At 42.4% G+C, this 12,735-nt stretch overlaps 1 protein-coding gene across 2 annotated transcripts in view; it reads left to right on the top strand.

Moving 5' to 3' along the window:
- Positions 1-12,735, top strand: part of LOC147100054 (WD repeat-containing protein 72-like) — a 281,840-nt gene that overhangs the window by 31,694 nt on the left and 237,411 nt on the right. For both annotated transcript variants that reach the window (XM_085968672.1, XM_085968671.1), the window contains exons 2-3: positions 6,226-6,392; positions 7,844-7,944. In XM_085968672.1, the coding sequence (XP_085824798.1) occupies positions 6,240-6,392; positions 7,844-7,944 (254 nt within the window). In that variant the 5' untranslated portion in view covers positions 6,226-6,239. The remainder of the gene's footprint in view (positions 1-6,225; positions 6,393-7,843; positions 7,945-12,735) is intronic.

Here is a 12,735-nt window from a genome sequence, read left to right as displayed (position 1 = left end):
TGATTCAGAAAATGTTTCGCATCACCTGGTTAACAACTATTCCTCAGACTCAGAAAAGGTGTACCAGGTTGCTCAATTGAAAGGATTATTACTAGTCCTAGCCCCTTTAGGGCTACCCCAGATCAAGCGTATTCCCCAGACGTTCACCTTCAACTAAAGTTTGAGGTAGTCGAATCCTAAAGACGCTTAATTGGGTCTAAAGGTCCAGACTATCTCTCCCTAAAGGAAAGGAACAACCTGAAGATGTTACCGTCCTCCAGATAGCACTTTTAATAAGTTTTTAGCTAGACTATAACCTTCTGGATATTATGAGGGTCTGGAAAACTCCCCCAGAATTCTGCAACTCCTCACCAGAGTGTACAGAGATTGAGTTCGTGAGTTTGATACAGAAGTACTATGTGAGACAATTCTAAAAATATATAGATTTATTAAAGAACCGACATGTAATTTACAATTGGTGATTCAATCGCAACATTAACAGTTCCAAATACAAAAAGCTTTTACAATCTATTATCAGAGATCCTTATTCTCAAATCTTAACTTCATTACATTTTTACATTTCTTAGTCTTATTCTGGCAGACCGCATTCTGGCGCTGGAGCTGCGATTGGATACATACTGGACCATTCGTGATGCTGAGGATGTCGTGGATATCATGTTTAAGCAGTTGGTCACACCGCAGGCAAAGGTTGGACAGGCAGAAAGGGAAGGGGTGACCAACAGACAGAGTAGTAGGCGCAGGCAGGTAGTGCAGGGGTCCCCTGTGGACATCCCCCTCTCAAACAGATATACCACTTTGAATACTGTTGGGGGGGATGGCTTATCAGAGGAAGGCAGCAGCAGTCAATTTCCTGGCACCAGGGTGGCTCTGCTGCACAGGACGGGAGGAAAAAGAGGGGTAGAGCTATAGTAATAGGGGATTCTATTGTAAGGGGAATAGATAGGCGTTTCTGCGGCCGCAAACGAGACTCCAGGATGGTGTGTTGCCTCCCTGGTGCAGAACATTTTGGAAGGGGAGGGTGAACAGCCAGTTGTCGTGGTGCATATAGGTACCAACGATACAGGTTAAAAAATGGGATGAGGTCCTAAAAGCTGAATATAGGGAGTTAGGAGGTAAATTAAAAAATAGGACCTCAAAGGTAGTAATCTCAGGATTGCTACCAGTGCCACGTGCTAGTCAGAGTAGAAATAGAAGGATATTTCAGATGAATACGTGGCTAGAGGAATGGTGCAAGGGGGAGGGATTCAAATTCCTGGGACATTGGAACCGGTTCTGGGGGAGGTGGGACCAGTTCAAACCAGACGGTTTGCACCTGGGCAGGGCCGGGACCGATGTCCTAGGGGGAGTGTTTGCTAGTGCTCTGGGGGAGGCTTTAAACTAAAATGGCAGGGGGTTGGGAACCTGAGCAGGGAGACAGAGGAAAGAGAAACAAGTATAAAAGCAAAAGATAGGAAGGAGAAAAACAAAAGTGGCAGTCAGAGAAATCAACGGTTTAAATCAAACATGGCCACAGTAAATAATCATTCTAATAGGTCTAAGAGCTTTAAAAAAACAAGCCTGAAGCCTTTGTGTCTTAATGCGAGGAGCATTCGTAATAAGGTGGATCAATTAGCTATGCAAATAGAGGTAAACGAATATGATTTGATTGAGATTACGGAAAAATGGCTCCAGGGTGGCCAAGGCTGGGATCTCAACATCCAGGGGTATTCAATATTCAGGAAAGATAAGCAAAAAGGAAAGGGAGGTGGGGTAGCATTGCTGGTTAAAGAAGGGATTAACACAATTGTAAGGAAGGATATTAGCTCTGATGATGTGGAATCTGTATGGGTAGAACTGAGAAATACTAAGGGGCAGAAAACGTTAGTGGGAGTGGTATATAGACCTCCAAACAGTAAGGCGGAGATTGGGGATGGCATTAAAAGGGAAATTAAAGAAGCGTGCAATAAGGGCACAGCAGTCATCATGGGTGACTTTAATCTACATATAGATTGGGCTAACGAAATTAGTAACAATACTGTGGAGGAGGAATTCCTGGAGTGTCTACGGGATGGTTTCCTGGACCGATATGTCGGGGAACCAACCAGAGATCAGGCCATCTTAGACTGGGTATTATGTAACGAGAAAGGATTAATTAGCAATCTTGTTGTACGAGGCCCCTTGGGTCGGAGCGAACATAATACAGTATGATAGAATTCTTCATTAAGATGGAGAATGAAGTAGTTGACTCAGAGGCTAGGGTCCTGAATTTAAATAAAGGAAACTACGATGGTCTGAGGCGCGAGTTGGGTAGGATTGATTGGGGAATGTCACTCAAAGGGTTGATGGTGGATAGGCAATGGCAAACATTCAAAAACCACATGGATGAACTACAGAATTTGTTCATCCCAGTTTGGCATAAAAATAAAACAAAAAAGGTGACTCAACCGTGGCTAACAAGGGAAATTAGGGATAGCATAAGATCCAAGGAGAGGACATATAAATTGGCCAGAAAAAGCAGTAAACCTGAGAATTGGGAGCAGTTTAGGATTCAACAAAGGAGGACAAAGGGATTAATTAAGAAGGGGAAAATAAAATCTGAGAGTAAGCTTTCAGGGAACATAAAAACTGACTGTAAATGCTTTTATAGATATGTGAAGAGAAAAAGATTGGTGAAGTCAAGCGCAGGTCCCTTGCAGTCAGAATCAGGGGAATTTATAATGGGGAACAAAGAAATGGCAGACCAATTAAATACATATTTTGGTTCTGTCGTCACAAAAGAGGACACAAATAACCTCCCAGAGATGTCGGGGAACATAGGGTCTGATGAAAGGGAGGAACTGAAAGAAATCAGTATTTGTAGGGAAATTGATGGGATTGAAGGCTGATAAATCCCCAGGGCCTGATAATCTACATCCTAGGGTACTTAAGGAAGTGGCCCTAGAAATAGTAGATGCATTGCTGATCATCTTCCAACATTCGATGGAATCTGGAACAGTACCCATGGATTGGAGGGTAGCTAATGTTACCCCACTATTCAAAAAAGGTGGTAGACAGAAAATGGGGAATTACAGACCAGTAAGCCTGACATCTGTCGTGGGGAAAATACTAGAGTCCATTATAAAAGATGTAATAGCAGAGCACTTGGAAAACAGTGACAGGATCGGACAAAGTCAACATGGATTTACAAAAGGTAAATCGTGCTTGACTAATCTACTGGAATTTTTTGAGGATGTAACTGGTAAAATAGATCAGGGAGAACCAGTGGATGTGGTGTATTTGGACTTTCAGAAGGCTTTCAATAAGGTCCCGCATAAGAGATTAGCGTGTAAAGTTAAGACACTTGTGATTGGGGGCAAGGTATTGACTTGGATAGAGAACTGGTTGGCAGACAGAAAACAAAGAGTTGGAATAAACGGGTCTTTTTCCGAGTGGCAGGCAGTGACTAGTGGGGTACCGCAGGGATCGGTCCTTGGACCCCAGCTATTCACAATATATATTAATGATCTAGACAAGGGAACTAGATGTAATATCTCCAAATTTGCAGATGACACAAAGCTGGGTGGGCGTGTGTGCTGTGAGGAGGATGCTGAGAAACTCCAGGATGATTTGGACAGGTTGGGTGATTGGGCAGAAGCATGGCAGATGCAATATAACATGGATAAATGTGAGGTTATCCACTTTGGTGGCAGAAACAGGAAGGCAGATTATTATCTGAATGGCAATAGATTGGGAGAAGGGGAAGTGCAACGAGACCTGGGTGTCCTTGTGCACCAGTCGCTGAAGGTAAGCATGCAGGTGCAGCAGGCGGTTAAGAAGGCAAATGGTATGTTGGCCTTTGTAGCGAGAGGGTTTGAGTACAGGAACAAGGATGTCTTGCTGCAGTTGTACAGAGCCTTCATGAGACCGCACCTTGAGTATTGTGTGCAGTTTTGGTCGCCTTATCTGAGGAAGGATGTTCTTGCCATGGAAAGAGTTCAGCAAAGATTCACCAGGCTGATACCTGGGATGGCAGGAATGACGTATGAGGAGAGATTGGGTCGATTGGGCTTATACTCACTGGAGTTTAGAAGAATGAGAGGGGATCTCATTGAAACTCATAAAATTCTGACAGGACTGGACAGACTAGATGCAGGAAGGATGTTCCCGATGGTCGGGGAGTCCAGAACCAGGGGTCACAGTCTAAGGATAAGGGGTAAGCCATTTAGAACAGAAATGAGGAGGAATTTCTTCACCCAGAGAGTGGTGAACCTGTGGAATTCTCTACCACAGAAGGCAGTAGAGGCCAATTCATTAAATATATTCAAGCAGGAGTTGGATATATTTCTTAAGGCTAAAGGGATCAAGGGGTATGGGGAGAAAGCAGGGACCGGGTACTGAATTTGGATGATCAGCCATGATCGCATTGAATGGCGGAGCAGGCTCGAGGGGCCGAATGGCCTACTCCTGCTCCTATCTTCTATGTTTCTATTCCAGGATATCCACCAAAATCAACTACAAGTACCATGATCCCCAAGATACAAAGAGTTGAAGACTTACAGAGCTTGCCTCTGAAGCCAAGAATCGCTTTGCCCCTTCAAACAAATCTGTCTTCCCATTTGAAAGTTCAATTTTTATACCCTTTCTCAGTGGTATTTCCTTTGAAGTTTTCTGCTGATGTAAGCTAATTATCTCTAGTCATTTTTCTGTTGACTTCTGCTATTCTTAGTCAGTTCCGCTGGTATCATTAAGAATTATGTCTCCTGTGTAGGTGTCTCAAGCTTAACACAAAAACAATGTGATGGCTGGTGCATCTATTTGATGTCATTCTTACCAAGGCCTTCTGTTTGTATCTTTTGCATTTAGAACACCTCAGTGGGTGAACCATTGTCTTCTTTGTTACCTCAGCTGGTTGTAACACTGACTCGTGTCACCTGTGTTTCATTTGATGTCATTTTTACGAAGGCATATGTTTCTTTAATTTATGTGATTTTTTCCGAAGTGTTGGTTTAAGACACTTTAACAGGGTATACCATTGTGTTCTTTCCAAGGCTTCAGACTTTCAGGAACCTCCAACCTCCTGCTTCAATAAGGCTATTGATTCAGTGTCAACAACTTATCTTATCTCAATATCCTGTGTGCTGTTTACAGCTTTTCCATTGTTGAGGCTTTTAGATTTCCAAGCCCAGTTTGTCATGTTTTAATAAAGTCAAAATTCTTTCATAGGATGTTGTATTTTCCTGAATAGCCCAATATAGCTATGCTGCTGAAAGAGACTGATTGTGATTTCTAAAGTGAAATAAATATTCACCCACTCAAGCTGAATTCATTTGAGTGAGTGGGTGCCTGGTTCACAAGTTTGCCCCTTCTTAGTTCAGATGCCCCTCTTTTCATTTGCTCAGCCAAGTCGTATTTGTCAGATTTGAACAGCTTGGTGCATGTCTGGTTGCAACCAAGTTAATGCTGAGCACACAGTTGATTCACGATAAGCGATTACGTTGCATGACATTACTTGTTACAGTGTACAACTGTGCGAGTCAGTGCTTTTGTACGATATATTGTAGAAGGCAATGACTATTTACGTGAGCAAGAGAGTGATTTACAGTGTGTGTGTTCTCCCCAGTGTAGTTTGTCACCGAGATGCTTTTAATGCTGTGAATGTAGGTTTGTCCTGCAATAAAATACACCAATATTTCATATAAAGCTGCAACTCCCTAGAGTCAGGTGGGGCTTGTGTGGAAGCGTGTTGTACCATTACAACAGCAGCCAGACAGTTTGGGAGATATGTTTTCGTGAGTGCGTACAGTTTAAGAGAAAATGTTGAATTAATCTTGCTGGTTTATAATGACGGTTTAAATAGTAAGGAAAATATCTTGTAAGTTTACAAGCTGGACAGCTACATCTCTGTTTGAAAGCTGTCAGACGAGAATGGAAAGCAACAGCGGTAAAAAGGTTCCACAAGCACATTTCTGGTATTCATGAGGTTAACGGGATTTTTTCATCTCCCTGCTTACAGATCAGCACTTCACAAAGGGATGAAATCACATTTTGATAATGCAATTTTAAGTGAATTCATAAAAACTAAGATGTCCTTATCAGTTTGTCCGCTGTGACATTCTCCTAGGTTGTCACATAAGGAAAGTATAAGCCATAGACAGGAAATGTAGATGCCTGTTACAGTAATTAATGAAGGCATATGTCCGATGTGAAGTTTCATCGACAGAATTTTGAAATCCTGGATACATGTTGACACATTATTATCATTTTCAGGGGTTTTGATCGTCATGAAGAGCATTATCCAGCCAATAGCAGTGTGGGGAAGGAAAGCACCATCTCATTCAATCTGCGCTCTAATGTTAACTGATGACCAGCGAACTATCGTGACAGGAAGTCGGGAGGGACAGATTTGCCTCTGGAATTTGTCGCCTGATTTCAAGGTTAGTATTTTGCGTAATAAGTTGCACAAAAAAATGTTTGCTCATTTCTTCTCGCTAAAGTGCAAGCGTCTTGAAAAAGTCTTGATTTTGTACAGTGGTCCAATGTAAATGAGTGTGAGAGAGGGAAATGTATGGCTTTGTGTTTTATAGTTTTAATTTAAATAAAATTTAATCTGTTCAGCATATAAAGATTTTTGTTCAACCTTAAGTGTTTATGGCAGCAGAAGGCTACCTTTATACTGAAGTGTTTTATAAAGCTATATATCGTTCTCTGTACATACATTACACTCTGGAATAATTTTAAATGACCTGAAGGCACATTATCTTGGCCTGGTGGATTTGTCATTCAAATGTTGTGGCTGGCCAGGAATCCATATAAGTCATTGACACAGGCAATGTGGTAACATGCTCCTCATTTTTTATTTACCATCGGACTTAATCATAAAGAGGGTAAAATTGCACTGTGATATTTATAATGAATATGTTAAGTAAATGGTTTAATAAATGTGTTAAAATAGAGGAATTTATGTCAACACCTTTGTTACAAATAAAAACCGAAAATGCTGGAAACACTCAGCAGGTCAGGCAGCATCTGTGGAGAGAGAAACAGAGTTAACGTTTCAGGTCGATGACCTTTCATCAGAACTGTTTCACTCTCCACAGATGCTGCCTGGCCTACTGAGTATTTCCAGCATTTTTGGTTTTTACTGCGGATGCTTGAAATCTGAAATATTTTGCTTTTGACCTTCATTACAAAGATCGCTCAAAGCAATATCATCTCCTGGATCTTCACTTCAAATGAGAGATGCCATGTGCCTGGCTCTTTAAGAGTTTGCATTGGAATACCCTTGGGTCATTATGTGATTTTTTTTTTTGTTTAAAACAATTTGGCACAGTTTTTTTTTGATGAAAGAAATGGTAGGCGACAGCAATTTTACTGTGATGAATATGTTAAGTAAATGCCATTAATAGTCACACTACACCTATAATACTGGGTGTGACAGTACAGCCATCCTGCTGTTGCAGCTTCTGCTTGATCAGGATTGGCCACCTAAATCACATTGCGATTATGCGCCATCCATTTTAATGTAATCATCCACCTCTAGGCAAGGCAGTCTTAGAATATCATAAGGTCTCTGTGTTCAAGAAAGGTGCCTCAAAAGTTACACTATTCATTCTCTAGCTAACTCCCGTCCCTTTTCCGAGTGGCCTTTCTCTAACCCTGGGCCCTGCAACTGGTGCTAATGAAAGGGAGACATTTTCACCAGGTTGAAAATGTTAATAAAGCTTTGCTGGCGACTGTTACTCCTTTAAAAAATCTCACCCAATATAATTTTTGCTTCGAAATCTAAATCTTTGTTTCCAAACTTGATGAGTTAAAAAGTTTAGTTGGAGAAACCATGTTTTTTAGGTTGGTTTCATACATCTGTATGAGTTTTGTATTTCCCTAGACTCTACCAAAGATCTTCCTGTTCGGCCACACTTCTTCCATTACTTCCCTTGGCAAAGCAAGTGAGAAACAGCCATATGTCGTCAGCGCGGCTGAGAATGGGTGAGTCTTCCTGACTAAAGGGATTCATCGACCCGTGTGTGTGGCATCCTGAGTCTGTGGTTTCTTAATTTGCAGAGGAAAGGTCAAATGGTTCAAGACCGACACCAATACGGTTTATAGTGGCTATTATATTCTTAACAAGTAAATGATCAATATATGTAAGTACTTAAGCGGTAGTTAACAGAATAGGGCAAGAATTGACATTATCAACTCCTATTCTGGGTAAGGCCGCATGTCCCGTTCGCCAGTCACCTGTCACAAGCTGCGCCTTCCTCCGTTGCCTTGGCTCCACACTCCTTTGGCATGACTCCGAATTTTGACCCTACAACTTAAACTGCAGACTTGTTCCTTGGGTTTTAAAAGCAGAAGCAAGAAAATTGCAGACTGCATTCTTAGCCCCTAGAGAGCCAATTACATCTATCAATACCTCTATCCCATTTCCTGAACCATCATAACTGTAGTTAGCACCTCTGTCCAACTGATAGTGGCCACCCTGTTTGTTTGCCTATTGCTCAACTTAAACTGTAATTTCATGCCTGGCACTTCAAAGGATCATGAGATCGCATTGAAACTATCTCAGACGGTTAATGTGATTTTACAGCTATTCCTTTGGTGTCTCCATTGTTCTGGCCAATCTGATATTAACACCTCACATGGGATGTTGCCGGCTCATCTGCTTGTTTCTGCTTCCCCATTGTCCCAACTAATCAACAATATTAGCATATCCTGATCAATGACTCCATGATGTGATCAGCTTCTGAGTTACAGGATTAATATCACTTAGGTGATTGCAATGCAGGGAGGAGAATTATTGCCAAGCAAAATGCATTCATTTTGTTTCTATCTCTAGTATTCTTGCACCTTGCACCAAATGTGACCAAGAGAATCGGTGAGTTTTTCCCAAAACTGCTCCCAACTGGCACAGATATGGCTTTCCCTCTCTCTGACTCTACTCCCCTTCCTGTGAGTAAGCATCTGGCCTATGCTTGCCATGCTCCCACATTGCTGAGATTGAGAACTCAACAGAATTGGGTACTGGCAGCATGAACCCATATCTCATCACTCCAAGCTGCCACAGATTGTGCTCCAAATCTCGTAACTCTGGTCACCAACTCTCGTTACAAAAGCCAGTTGCGTGTAGGATTGTAAATACCTCGCAGGGGGAAAGGGCAGCGATTCAGTTGGGAGTTTTTATGATGTTGGACTCCAAGATAATAATAATAATAATTCAACTTTATTGTCATTGCACAAGTACATGAACAACGAAATGTGATCTTGCAAGCTCCCATGACTGGGAGAAGCAAAGCCGCTGCGTCGGTGCGCGCCGCCATTCCATTTCCACCATTCCTCCTGTCCGACAATCTTCAGCCCAACGCCCGGGCCTGCTCACCAGCCGCTCCTCCTTCCGTGACCTTCTCACCAACCGCCCCTCCTCGGGGCTCCTTCCGTGACCTTCTGCACCTGGTCTTCCCTGATGGTCACCCCTCCAGGTACTAACCAGGCCTGGCTCTGCTTAGCTTCCAAGCCTTGCCAGTGACCCTGTCCCTAGTCCCAGGAACAGGGCATTTGTAGGCTTTATTTTTATATAAATTATGTACAATTCTGTATTGATAGCTTCTTAGTGGTGGTTTGGGTCTCTGCTACTTACTGGTGTTGAGCTTCTGCATAGAGGTGAAGGATAATAATAAGATTGATGAACCTGAAGGTGTAGATCATGTGACTGGGTACTGTTGTGATATCAGTTCTTCTGGGAGCAGAACATATGAAAATGAATTTGCTGAATAACGGCGCATCAGTGGCACAGGCCATGATTAAATTCCAGGAAATTATGAAATGCGTGACTTACGCCATTACGTACCCCACGCCATAATTTCCTGCGACTTTTGCGCTGCCCCACAGAGACCCTCGCTGAGAAAGCTGAATAGCGAATTATCATAACTCTGACCCCATCCCCATTAAAATCAACGCAATTGCGAATTTGCTGCATTTAAGCCAGCGTTCACCCCACTGCCGCTTAGACTGAAAAATAATGGCGCTGGAGAACTGGCAGCGGCCTGATTTATGTGTTTATTCAAGATGGTTGCTTCCGATACCATATTCTCCACTCTCTGATCAATTTGACGAGATCCCGCCGAACGTTTCTCATGAATCACAATCAAAGTGCTTTGAGACATTTCTGAGAGACTCCGTAAGACACTAACTAAATGCAAGTCTTTGTTAGTATTTATAAATTTTATAATCGACAACCCGCATGTGTATTAAATCAGTAAGTAATAATGTAGGCAAGAGTTAAATTACACATCAGGAGCACATGAAGAAAACTGGCCCTCAGTAAAATAATACATCAGGTCCAATTAGAAACTGAAGTTCGCTGCATTCACTTTTTGAGTTTGTCCAGTTTGGAACGTTTTTGGCGCTTTCTCAATTACGATTAAATGTCGGCAATATATGGAGAATTGAAAATGATCCTTGATCACTAGTAGAAATGTCAACAACCACAAGCAGCTGGCCACGTTTCACAGAGACTGCTCTCGCCAGCAATCAGTCGAACATTTTCTAGTTAAAGTTTAAGCCTCATTAAGCAAGTGGATTTTATGGCATCAGAATGTCACGTCGCATCAGCAAAAGGGTGCCCAATGGATATAGTCTTAACAATTAAAATAATTTAGAATGTGAAATACCTCTGGGTGCCACGTAAAACATTTACAGGTGAGAATGACAGCAATTCCTGCGTTGAAACTGCTATTTCCTTTTAGATTTGGGGTGTGTGTCGAGGGGAAAAACATCTTGGGTATTGCTAAATGCCAGTTTCCATAAATGACTCTTTACAAAAGCAGACACAATCCTCGGCACCTTGGATCTGTATTGGACATTGGCTGCTTGTGACTGGCGCCGATGCTCGCTGTGGTGTATTCTATTCAGTTCTCTGGCAAATTGTGGTGTCAGTTTGCCACTGAAGGATCGGGGAGCACGATGCTCTAACTTATGGCGCTGGTCACCAAAATCACCATTGCAGCAAATTCCTGGGCCTTGTCTTTTGAGGTGCATGTCTTCTCCCTATTTATTTATAATTCCAAAATGTATTACCTCATGTTTCTTTACATCTGGCACCTATCTGCTCAACCTGCCGGCTTATCTATGTCCTCTTGCAGTCATTCACAGCTTTTTCACAATTTTCCATACCCCTGAATTTGGTGTCATTGGCAGATTTCTGTCAAGTTCATTGCTTCAATGGACCACATTCCTTCAATGGCCTAAACAGGACCATTGCCCAACTTTTATAATCCCACAAGGCAAAACATGGAATAAGAAAAGTATATCAAGCTGGCTTCTTCTACAGGCCATATACAGTTTGCATTTTTATGACTTCAATCCCACTTTGACCCGAGGGACAGTTCCACATGATTTTTTCCTGACTCCCTGATCCCTAAATATAATTGAGTAAAACCTACAGTTTTAAACCCAGACCAGTTGATTTTTGCTGGTGATATGTCCATGCTCCGAGAAAAACTAGAAAGGAGCATTCTTTCTTCTGTGTAGTTTGAACCATCAATAAACCTTCCACAGGTCATAATGTCTGCCCTGCTATGAACGTAAGAACATAAGAAATAGGAGCAGGAGTAGGCCAATCGGCCCCTCGAGCCTGCTCCACCATTCAATAAGATCATGGCTGATCTGATCCTAACTTCAAATCTTCTATCACTCTCCATCCCACCCGAACCCATGTGATCTCCCGGGAGAGGCGAAAAACCAGATAAAAAACCCAATGGCCAATTTGGGAGAAAAAATCTGGGAAATTCCTCTCCGACACATCTAGGCGATCGAAACTCGTTCAGGAGATCACTCTGTCCCTATATTTTCTACAGTACTTACCTTCTGTAAAGACAATCTCCACCCCAGCCAGGAACAGGAATAAAACCATCTCCTGAAATCTAACAGAATTAGAACACAAGAAGTAGGAGCAGAACCAGGCTACATGGCCCCTGGGCCCGCTCCACTACCCACAGGGCCATGACCATTCCGAACCTAGACTTATGTCCAATTTCCTGCCCGCTCCCTGTAACCCTTAATTCCCTTTACTTCTAGGAAACTATCTATTTCTGTTTTAAATTTATTTAATGATGTAGCTTCCACAGCTTTCTGGGGCAGCAAATTCCACAAACCTACCACCCTCTGAGTGAAGAAGTTTCTCCTCATCTCAGTTTTGAAAGAGCAGCCACTTTATTCTAAGATTATGCCCCCTAGTTCTAGTTTCACCCATCATTGGGAACACCCTCACCGCATCCACCCGATCAAGCCCCTTCACAATCTTATATGTTTCAATAAGATCGCCTCTCATTCTTCTGATCTCCAGTGAGTAGAGTCCCAATCTACTCAACCTCTCCTCATATGACCACCCCCTCATCCCCGGGATTAACCGAGTGAACCTTCTTTGTACTGACTCGAGAGCAAGTATGTCTTTTCTTAAGTATGGACACCAAAACTGTATGCAGTATTCCAGGTGCGGTCTCACCCATACCTTGTACAACTGCAGCAATCCCTGTTTTTATATTCTATCCCCCTAGCAATAAAAGCCAACATTCCATTGGCCTTCTTGATCACTTGCTGCACCTGCATACTAACTTTTTGAGTTTCGTGCACCAGGACCCCCAGATCCCTTTGTACTACAGTACTTTCCAGTTTCTTGCCATTAAGATAATAACATGCTCTATGATTTTTCTTGCCAAAGTGCATAACCTCACACTTTCCAGTATTGTATTCCATCTGCCAAATCTCTGCCCACTTACTTAG

Source organism: Somniosus microcephalus, chromosome 27, assembly GCF_052327205.1.
Source record: "Somniosus microcephalus isolate GS21.2 chromosome 27, FLI_Smic_1.0, whole genome shotgun sequence".
NCBI lineage: Eukaryota > Metazoa > Chordata > Chondrichthyes > Squaliformes > Somniosidae > Somniosus > Somniosus microcephalus.
This window is presented reverse-complemented; position numbering and strand designations above follow the sequence as displayed.